This window comes from Lampetra planeri, chromosome 4, assembly GCF_965212315.1.
Source record: "Lampetra planeri chromosome 4, kcLamPlan1.2.h2, whole genome shotgun sequence".
Classification (NCBI taxonomy): domain Eukaryota; kingdom Metazoa; phylum Chordata; class Hyperoartia; order Petromyzontiformes; family Petromyzontidae; genus Lampetra; species Lampetra planeri.
Genome location: NC_136110.1, coordinates 5,720,288 through 5,731,516, shown reverse-complemented (window position 1 = coordinate 5,731,516; position 11,229 = coordinate 5,720,288). Strand labels below are relative to the sequence as shown.

Sequence of the window (11,229 nt, the reverse complement as noted above, 5' to 3'; positions counted from 1 at the left end):
TAAAAAAAAACATTTTATATATGCAGTTCTTATATTTCAGCAAAAACACTTGCATTTGGGAGTCACATCAGTATGTATTAGTAAACACACATCTTTAATCAATGGACACTTGAAATGTGGTTTTCTTTTCATAAAATGCTGTGAAAGTACCATGTCAGTGTCATGCTGATACAGAAATATACCAAATCCTGTATAACTGTTCTTTATTACTTAATGTCAAATTTCAAATTGATTGCTCAATAAAAATGGAATTGTACTCAGCACATACGAAAGATTATTCATGGTGGTCTGATACAAAAGGTCGAAATAATCCTTTATTATAAATAATATATACTCATTAGAATAGCTGAAAAGCAATTAAGCAGGCTGACAGACCAGCACAATAGCCACATTTATTTAGCAAAGAATGTAATAACTGACAATATCTTCTTCCCCTCTGTCACCATGGAATTTCAGTACCATCCCATGCGTAGAATTTGCCTGTCTGCTCAAAGGCGAGTTTGTTCACTACATTCATGATGTGCTGCACAGATTTCTCAGGCGTGAACAGCTTGTTCAGTGGCACGTTGCGGTGGTAAGCCCGGGACAGGTCCGTGTCAACTGTGCCCGGGTGGACGCTGATGCAGACCACACGTCCTTTCCCGCGGCTGAGTTCCACGCCGAGGTTACGCGTGGCCATGTTAAGTGCAGCCTTGGACAAACGGTAGCTGTACCAGCCACCCAATGCTGCATACGGAACAAATGACAAGGGTCAACGGCAGAAGAATGCAACTGTGGTGGCACCCATGGCTAAGGTGTGGATTCATCTTCTTGGTTCTTTCGGTAAAGTCACGTAGAAGGGAAGTAATAAAATAATAAAAATAAAACATGATAAAATAATTCTCACGACGTTTCGGCCACAACGCATGCAGCCGTCCTCAGGTGAAGACCAGGTCTGTCGGGGAGACAGCGTCTGAATGATGTGCTGCACAGATTGTGGCCGAAACGTCGTGAGAATTATTTTATGATGTTTTATTTTATTATTTCCATTCTACGTGATTTTACCGAAAGAACCAAGAAGATGAATCCCTGCAGTCACGAAAGCTTTAAATCTAAATTTAAGGTGTGGATGTTTTGAAAGTGGGCGTGCTTGTGCACCCCAACATTTTAGCGCTTTAAAGGCAAGAGTTGGTGGAACATAGATTTGTGGAAACTCCTAAATTCAAACATTCTGTGTGGTCTGTTAATTATTATCCCCTATGTATGTTTTCTCTGGGTGCTCAGGCTCTCTCCAATCATTCAAAATGAATTGGCTCAAGATCCAAATGTTGGATCTCTGAAAAAAATATTGAGACTCAGCAAGGATTTTCCTTGATAAATACATAATTTTAAATTTAGCGAAAAATATTCACCATAGGTAATTACATACGAAAAATGTATGAGCATTGCAGACGGATGGTGCATTTCCTTTTTAAGCCAATAGGTGGCAGATTTGAAGCACATACTGTATATAAAATAAGTAGTGGCCTTGATAGTGAGGTAAAAAAAATATCCACAACCATACACCCTCATACTGGAATGGAATAGGTTGGAAAGATCCATTAAATAAATTACCTAACCATACTCCAAAATGTTTTAAGATTCAACCGACTAATAATATAGATGAATCATTATGAGCCCTAATCTATCTGCTGATGATAAGGCCTTTCCTCGCCAATGCCATCTCTCCAGGTCGAGCGATGCCACAATCTATTACGCTCCTGTATGGGCTGATCTCACTCCATCTCCGTGTTGAATATATCCACTCGGTCATTCCCGCTTTGGGTTTGAACTCTATCACCAGTCTCGCTCATCGGCCAGTATCCCTTCCAAAGTTACATACTATCCAAGCCCACTTACTTTTCTTGACAGTCAATGTCTTTAATTTGCATGTTCTCCAATCTATGCATTCCTGCCTTTGTTTAATTGCTAGCATGCATCTCCCGATGCTTTCAATATGCATTTGCATCTCTTGTTCCATTTTCTGGTCATGCTTCAGATATATAAAAGCAGAGAGTACAACATTGATTAAAACTGTATTCTTTGGTATTTGGATATTTTCAAATTTAGTTTTAAAAGTATTCCAATCTGCTCTAAGTCGTCTTATTTAATGTTTACCCTGACCTGCCTTAAATAATTCCACTATTCAGTTATATTTTTTAAAGTATTGTACCTCCAACAATTTTGTTTAGCCAACTTATCCTACTTGACTTCTGTTTTGCTAATTTATTTCAATATTAATCTGTGATGTATATGTAAATGAAATGATTTTTTTTAAATACAGCTTTCTCATGTGGTTGGTTGGCAATCATGGATTTCCTAACATCTTCATACACTTTTGTGATAAGTTAATGGGTCTATAATAATCCAAATGTTTTGTCCCTGTTTGAATTTATGAATTATTAAGCCGTCATTCCATAATTCAGGTATTTTATGTTGTGTTTAACTGCTTGGTATACATATCCACGAATTTCGTTATAACAGCTGATCCTGCTTTTTTATATCCATATTTTTTTCCTTCTCATTGAGGAGCTTTCCCAATTTTTTTTATTATTGTGAACGGCAGTAGTTATTTAGTCACGGAGAACATTTGGATCAGATCCGAATTAACAGCGCTGAAAATGTTGTCTCCAGAGAATGAATACTTTTTTAAGATTTGGGTATTATGCACACTTTCGCAAAAAAAAACCCAGCATAATGTTAATGTGCAGGGCATGTACTGCCAAGTGCTGTCACTAATGTACGCATTGTTCATTAATTAATTTAAGTGCTCTGCTAAATATCATGCCATGTCAAAATATGATAGATTGAGAAGCATATGTTCTGTGTCTCAGGCCAATGCTTACCGTTGTCTCCGATGGAGCCCACTCTGGCAGAAATGTTCACAAGCACAGCACTGTGGCCCTTGCCCATCTGCCGCCCAAAGTGCCCACCCCCTTTTTGCAGGAGCCCAGCAAAATGCTTGGCCATGAGCAGGGGTCCCAATGTGTTCACAGCCAGAGTCGCTGTCAGCCCCTTAATGTCAAAAAGAAAGATGAATTTCCATTCATTTACAAAGTACATTTGTTTTACTTGGCGTGAAATGTCACATCCATCACATTGCCCACATGTACATCACTTAATGTCTGCTCTGCATGACCTCTCAAAATCAGCAATGTCTTTTAAAGCAGCTTGTCCAGCGTTCTATTTTCAACGTAAAACCCCCACGTTGAAATACTATTCTCTCACCTACAGCGCAACCCTCGTCAGAGCACAGTTAATGAGTTAAGCACCACATGCTGCGCCTGCCATGCCAACCTCAGCTGTCACATCCCGCAGGCTCGTTTCTCCCCTGCCGCCTGGGTGAAGCATTGCAGCCACGTTAATGAGCAAATCCACGCGGCCGTGCTGCTGGGTAACCATCTCTGCCGCCCGTCGGATCTCATCCTCTTGAGTCACGTCCATCCTGAGCATCTGCAGACGGCTGTGAGATGAGCTAGATGGTTGCTGAAGCGCCTGCAGTTCACGAGCACCATCAGGGTCTCGGCAGGTGGCGATCACAGTGACAACTGGAGATTTTTCTCCCTGGGAGCCGAAGCCAGGCCGTGCAAGGAGATGGCGGCAGAAAGCCAGACCAAGGCCACGGCTCGCGCCTTGTACCAATGCCACAGCCATCAGCTCCCGCAATGTTCAATTCCACCTGCAGGGTCAGTCAGCTCCTCGGCTGCAGAATGTACATCACGACAAGCAGTAAGTCACAATTGCCCGTGACATCATGCAGGATTCATGATACACAGGCTGACGAAAAAGGCCATCGATATTTATACCTTGTGATTTTAGTGCAATGTTCTTGTGATGTCTTCTGCAACGAAACCAAGTTAATCTCTGAAAATGTGTTAGAGCAACAGCCATCTCTCTACTCGTCATGTGTTCATTCGCAAACCAGTAGGTAAGGGTGAAAGGTAAAAGTACATCCCTGCAATGGCTTCTTTATGCCACTGCTGGCAGAAGGGCCTCCACTAGATAATATCTGGCCTCCTCTTCCATGCTGGCCATATATTTTTAAAGAAGTGGAAGTACCCACACTTTACCCCACGACATGTGACCTGCCGGTCGACTGTGTACTAATCGATACTGCTGGGTGGATATTTAACCGGTGGCCTCTGCATTGCAAGTCCATTGTGGTAACCATTACACCATGGGCAACATCCCAGCACCGCTTTGGCGACTGTATAACCAACAGAGGTGGGACAAAGTCATTGTTGTGCAAGTCACAAGTAAGTCTCAAGTCTTTGCTCTCGAGTCCCGAGTCAAGTCGAGTCAAAGATGAGGCAAGTCCAAGTCGAGTCTGAAGTCATGAAAATCATGACTCGAGTCTGACTCGAGTCCAAGTCGCATGACTCGAGTCCACACCTCTGATAACCAACATGGATAAACCAGAAGGAATTGCAGAGAACGCTGGAATTTTACTCACCCCGAAAATTATGCTGGCCAACAACTCTACATTCATGCGTAACGCTCTAGAGGGATTTCCAAAGCCTGGTGTTCTACAAGGCTGAAGATGACGATGCTGACAGTAAGTCCTGTGCGTGTGACTGGCTGTCAAGACCGATGCGTAAGTGGCAATCTTCCCCACAGTGCACTTGTAATTTGATGTCAGTAAATTCGTTTAGCAGCCCAAAAACAAGAATAAAGGCTGCCCGTTTATATATACATAATAGGGATGCATTTATAGGGGGGAAAATGCAATGCCTCTACACATCTGCGACCATTATGAAGTGTCAATGCACTTTATAAATATTTCAACAACGTCTCTGCAAGATACTGAGCCATCACTTTCACAATATTCAATAGCGTGTTCAGATCATTATTTAAACAAATCAGTGAGGCATCTATCAATGGATTACCGTCATAAACACTCCATTTACCATCTTACGATCAATTAGAGTAATACAGAATCCACGCAGAAACTCGAATTTGTTGCATTCAAGTGGCATAGACGCTTACCGTACTCTCCAGATTGCAAGTGCAGCATAGAACAGTGGGGAGTGTGCGTCCTATAATCCGGATAATACGGTAACATTTTCGCACTCATCTCCTCCGTGCCCACACGCTCCACGCTTGTAACCGTGAACATAATTTGAACTCATATGGCATGGCACTGAACCGCAAGGCTGTTTCGGGTAAGTTTACAACCGCAATGAACATTAGATTTGTCGTGTAAATACATTCAGCCTTAAATAATCCACTGCTGGATGAAAGCCTCCCCATGCTGTCGGTCGTGGGAGTTTTTTTTCAATCAACACAATACCGTACTGAAACATTCGGCCTTGCTTAGTCCACCGAGTAGAAATATTTAGCCTGTCCAGGTTCGATTTGTCGTGGTTCAGTGAATCATACTGCATAGTACAGTACTAAACGAAGGCCTCTCCACGCTGTCGGTCGGTCGTGGGGAATCGTTGACCATACTTCACCGCGCCGGTCAGTCCGGTTTAACGAAGCAAGCCCCCCCCCACCCACCCCTCTTAAAGCCCGGTTCAGCCACCCGTGTTAGCCGTGGCCAGGCATCCAACTCGGGTTGATGAACAAAGCGGACTTTCACAATGCACCTCGAGATAGTTGAATGGCAAAGGCGCGGCCCACAAGCAATGTGATTTCACGCTCCACTATTGGCCGAAAAGGGGCCCACCCACTCCCACTGACCCACTCACTCCCCCACTCACCCACCCACTCCCCCACCCACCCACTCACCCACTCCCACTGACCCACCCACTCCCACTCACCCACCTACTCCCCCACCCACCCACTCCCACCCACCCACACCCACTCCCACTCACCCACCCACTCCCACTCACCCACCCACACCCTCCCACTCCCCCACCCACCCACTCCCACTCACCCACCCACCCAACCACTCCCACCCACTCACCCACCCCCACTCACCCACTCCCACTCACCCACCCACATCCACTCCCACTCACCCACCCACACCCACCCACTCACCCACACCCCCACTCACCCACCCACACCCACGCACCCACACTCACTCACCCACCCACACCCTCCCACTCCCCCACCCACCCACTCCCACTCACCCACCCAACCACTCCCACCCACTCACCCACCCCCACTCACCCACTCCCACTCACCCACCCACATCCACTCCCACTCACCCACCCACACCCACCCACTCACCCACACCCCCACTCACCCACCCACACCCACGCACCCACACTCACTCACCCACCCACCCACTCCCACTCACCCACCCACACCCACCCACTCCCACTCACCCACCCACCCAACCACTCCCACTCACCCCCACTCACCCACCCCCACCCACACTCACCCACCCACTCCCACTCACCCACCCACACCCACCCACTCCCACTCACCCACCCACCCACTCCCACCCTCCCACCCACCCACTCCCACTCACCCCCACTCACCCACCCCCACCCACACTCACCCACCCACCCACTCCCACTCACCCACTCCCACTCACCCACCCACCCCCACCCCCACCCACACTCACCCACCCACTCCCACTCACCCACCCACCCACTCCCACCCTCCCACCCACCCACTCCCACTCACCCACCCACCCACTCCCACTCACCCACTTCCACTCGAGGGAGGCCCAAAGACCCCCCGCCGACACTTTGAACTCTTCCACGGCGGAGCCAGACGGTCTTAATTGTACCTTCTGTGGCAAGCTACGAGCGCGGCTTCCCAGGGCAGGCGAATTGTGATCGTAACTCGGTTGTGTAAGCTCAAGTCACGCGCGCGTTATGTAAAGGGTGACGTGACATTGGCACGGAGCCCGCAAATGGCAAAGCGAGGCACCCGAAAGCGTTGCGAGTGGTGAGCCAGACGCAAAAGGCGAGTGTCTCTGCTGGAATACCACGTAGCCCATCCCCGTGTGTCAAACTGAGCTCCCTGTGTGATCACACGGTCCGCTGACTACCACCGTTGTCCTTGATGGTTATTGCAGGAGGGTGAATTCCTAATTGATCCCTTCCGTCGGATGTCAAGCGGTCCCACAGCTTCCAAACCTATGTTTGGCGACCCTGAGTGTTGACTCTTCAGATTCCATGCTCGGTCGTCTGGTGGCGTTGCTTAGTCGCTTCCTTCCTGGCTTCAGAAACCACACACACACTCTTCAAATACCAAACAATAAATAAAGTACCGGAAAATAAGTAAAGGAAAACGTCGTAATTCAGTTTTATTTGTCGTTCAGCACAACCACCACCTTCACAAACCCGCACTGACCATCGTGGTGAAGTATGGTCAAATCTATTCTGTGGGTCTTTCGGTAAAGTTGCGTAGATAGAAAAATAATAATAAAAAATCACGACGTTTCGATCGCAACACAAGCAACCGTCCTCATGTGAAAAAAATATTCTGCACGGTGTGCAAGGTGTGGGCAGTGCCCTGGATTGACAAAACTAAAGGCACATTCACACGTATCATCTTGCAGACAGCGGTTGCGGGTTGAGATGACAAAAAAACAAGATCGAAATGCTTGTTCCACAAATATGGGAGGCCAAAAACTACGTGGTTATTGCACTTCGTAACCTGATGCCATGTTACGATAAGAACATAAAATATTTCAACAGGCTTGGCTAATACATCTCTCAGTTCCACATGTTGAGGGCAGAATCGAAAATGGTTGGTCTACCCATTTTTGCTGATTATGCGCATGTTCAGAACTTTAATTGTGCCAAATTTCAGCTTTCTAGTACTCCTCGAATATTTTAATCACATCACTCGATTACAGCCTACATGAATACAGCTAACAACATTGCCTTGCGGCAATTTGATCTGCCGTAATTATTTCAATAACACGCACATATAATGTATATTTGTCCAGCACTATATTTCAGAGATAATGCCACGATGCCCGAGGCGTGTGGCGATGCTCGAGCGTAGAGTCGCTGGTCAGGGCGCTGCCTATGATCACCTTTGTCATATGCACCTTATAGAATACACCTTGTCAGATCTCTAACGCTAGGCAGGGTTGAGCCTGGATAGTGTTTGAATGGGCAACTAACATGTATAAACACATTGTCAGCAGAGGCCAGTGGAAAAAAAAAAACCTAACGTTGCAATGTACTAAGCTAGATTTGAAGCTTTCGTTACTGCAAGGATTAATACTCTTAGGTTCTTTCGGTAAAGTCACATAGGTAAAAATAAAGTAAAATAATAACAAATGAAAACATTTTCATTTATTATTATTTTATTATTATTTTTTACCTACATTTTCATTTATTATTATTTTATTATTATTTTTTACCTACGTGACTTTACCGAAAGAACCTAAGAGAATGTATTAAGCCCCTAACGTCTATGCTCCCCACCTTCAACCCACACGGACAAGCGTGATGATGTACATGTACGGCCAAACAATCCCCACCATTCCCTTTGAGTGGGGGAGACTGTGATCCAGTCGTGGATTGAAACAACGACTGCTGCACATGCACGTTGCTGTGCGGTTCTGGTACATTTCTGCCCGAGCACCAATAAATTGAAAATACAACCTGATATGTAACTTTCGTGCGTGTCCTTATTTGGTGTGGCAATATCAATAGACGACAATGGATGACCCTTCGCCACAACATGCTATTCATAGCAAAGAACAAGGAGGCACTCATTTGATGAAGTACCTGCAGTGCATTACAGGAGGTCGAAATTGGATTTCAATTCAAGGTTTCTGGAGCCAAATGTGAGCATGCTATATGGTGCTGTAGTAAATGGGACTTTACATTGCAGTAAAGGAACCATGTGGCGATGCCATGAAAGTGTAATAACTCAGAGAGATGTGGTCCGAATTATAAAACAAAAGTTACGTTTCATAATAAAGGTTAGATCGCGTTATTTATAAATGTGTCGCAACCCTCCACCACCCGATACGGCCAATCAGTAAAAAAATGTGTCACGTTGACATAAGACAAATAGTTCACTACTTTAGCCCACCGGTGTGTTGAAGAGTGAATCCACAACATTTACAATTTTTGAGTATAAATTTCGATTTAAAGCTTTCGTGACTGCAGGGATTCATCTTCTTGGTTCTTTCGGTAAAGTCACGTAGAAGGGAAGTAATAAAATAATAAAAATAATAAAATAATTCTCACGACGTTTCGGCCACAACGCAAGCAGCCGTCCTCAGGTGAAGACCAGGTCTGTCGGGGAGACAGCGTCATTCAGACAGCGTCATTCAGACTTGGTCTTTTTATTATTTTATTACTTCCCTTCTACGTGACTTTACCGAAAGAACCAAGAAGATTAATTTTTCAGTACGTTACGTTTATTTACAACCTCAGCACTGTACCGAGTCTCGGGTGTTCTGCTCAGCACCACGGTTTCCACACAAAAGGGGCACACCATACCGTAGCGTCACACCAGCCACTACCACCATGAGCAACAACAACAACAACCATTATATTCTTGGTTCTTTCGGTAAAGTCACGTAGAATGGATATAAAAAAATAATTAAAAAAATAAAAAAAATTCTTGCTGTGGATTTCACACCTGATGACGATTGCTTGTGTTGCAGTCGAAACGTCGTGAGGATTTTTATTGTTTTATATTTTTATTATTTTATTATTTCCCTTCTACGTGACTTTTCCGAAAGAACCAAGAATATGAATCCCTGCAGTCACGAAAGCTTTAAATCAAAATAAAACAACCATTATGTTATCGCTTCCAGTCCCGTTACCCCAAAAGCTTTGTTTACATAGCACGTTCTCTCACCACAGGCTACGATCGTTACATTTGCAAATGCATTTTGATATTTTTCCAGATTTCATAAAATTACTGTACAACATTGAGGGTTCAATTTCCTGCCGAGGGACTTTTCTGCTCCCGTGACTTCCGCTTCGTCAATTAGCCCATTGCTGTAATCCTTCTGCAACGCCCCTTGCTCGAGCACGGTTGGCTAGGTACGGTGCGAAAGAAGTTCTACATACATACGAGCACTCTGTGTTAGAATCAAGTACCGTGTGCTCAGGCACCCCACATAACAGTGTCATATGATAAATGCACTATAAAGTACAACGAGTTAGCAACAATTCCAACGCGTAATTAAGTGCCATGACATTTAGCCAGCGCCCACAGAGATCCAGCAGTGGGTAGCTCTTGGCTCATGATAATGATGATGACATTTAGCCAGTGCTCACTGACACTGCACGTGACCGATTTACATTATGATCACTTTCACACAACTCCCAATGTGTATGCGAATATTCTACATGCTCAACTATAGGTTATTTACATTATGTATTCATTAAGGTACCTATTTATGCTGTAGACATCACGCAAATATACACACGCTGAAACAGACGTCAGTGATATCAACCCAAGTACACCAGACACATCGTTAAGAGAGGGGCTTACACTGTTGTGTTCTTCAGCGATTCATCCATTGTTGGGTAACCACACAGACATCCAGCAGTGGAGAGACCTTGTCATCCGATCCCAAGCCTCTTCCGATTTTGTGAGTTGAGAGCCAGAGGTTAGAGATTGTAGAACACGAGGCTGTATATCCATCGCAGCCGCTTTACATCTTGCCGCAGTTGAGCCATCTCATTGAAGTGCACTTCAAAAATGTAAGAAATAAAAGCAGCTTTTAGTAACAAGGGACACATTCACTGCAGCATTTCCTAAATTATGAAATTTTGGCAATGTAAAATGTGATATTGGTTGATTTCACGTTTATTGTGTTGTTTTAAGTCGAATCGAAACTATATTTAGCCATTCAGAGCTTTTTGTCATTTCACTGATGGATGGTTTCCCCACACCATGTCAGTCATGTTTGTTTTTAAATACACTTCATCAGACTCGTCAGTGCTGGCTGGCGTAAAAGAGGGGGCAAAATTATTTCAGATGTAGGTCGTCGCTGATGTTGACTGTGGCCAGGAATGGGGAACTCAACTCCCGAGGTGCAATGCACAGTGCTAACCACTGCACCGCTTGCTATAACACAGCTCCCACCTTCCACCCCCCGTCTCCCTTTCCGATATACACTACAGGCTAGTAAACAGCCACATTATTAACAGCTATGAATACTTATTTGTTTTCCACAAAGTAAACAAACACCAGTGAAAACACTTATTGATCAGGCCAGCAGAATCCAGCATGCAGAGGTGTTGTTTACCAACGCCCATCATGATCCAATCCCTCTAGCATTTGCAGCTTATCTATATATATACACACACACACCTTTGAATTGAC

The 11,229-nt window shown here is 44.8% G+C and overlaps 1 protein-coding gene across 2 annotated transcripts; it reads right to left on the bottom strand.

The window, feature by feature from the left end:
- Positions 1-6,767, bottom strand: LOC144717615 (C-signal-like). 2 transcript variants are annotated; one of them, XM_078593117.1, is made up of 4 exons: positions 6,617-6,767; positions 3,316-3,721; positions 2,865-3,033; positions 1-726 (listed from the first exon to the last, which is right to left on the bottom strand). In XM_078593117.1, exons 2-4 carry the CDS (start codon positions 3,670-3,672, stop codon positions 440-442), a joined length of 813 nt encoding a protein of 270 aa, XP_078449243.1. In that variant the 5' UTR covers positions 3,673-3,721; positions 6,617-6,767; the 3' UTR covers positions 1-439. The 2 variants fall into 2 exon arrangements, with proteins under 2 accessions (XP_078449243.1, XP_078449242.1); XM_078593116.1 differs by lacking the exon at positions 6,617-6,767 and having other exon boundaries at positions 3,316-5,688.
- Positions 6,768-11,229: the final 4,462 nt, after the last annotated feature.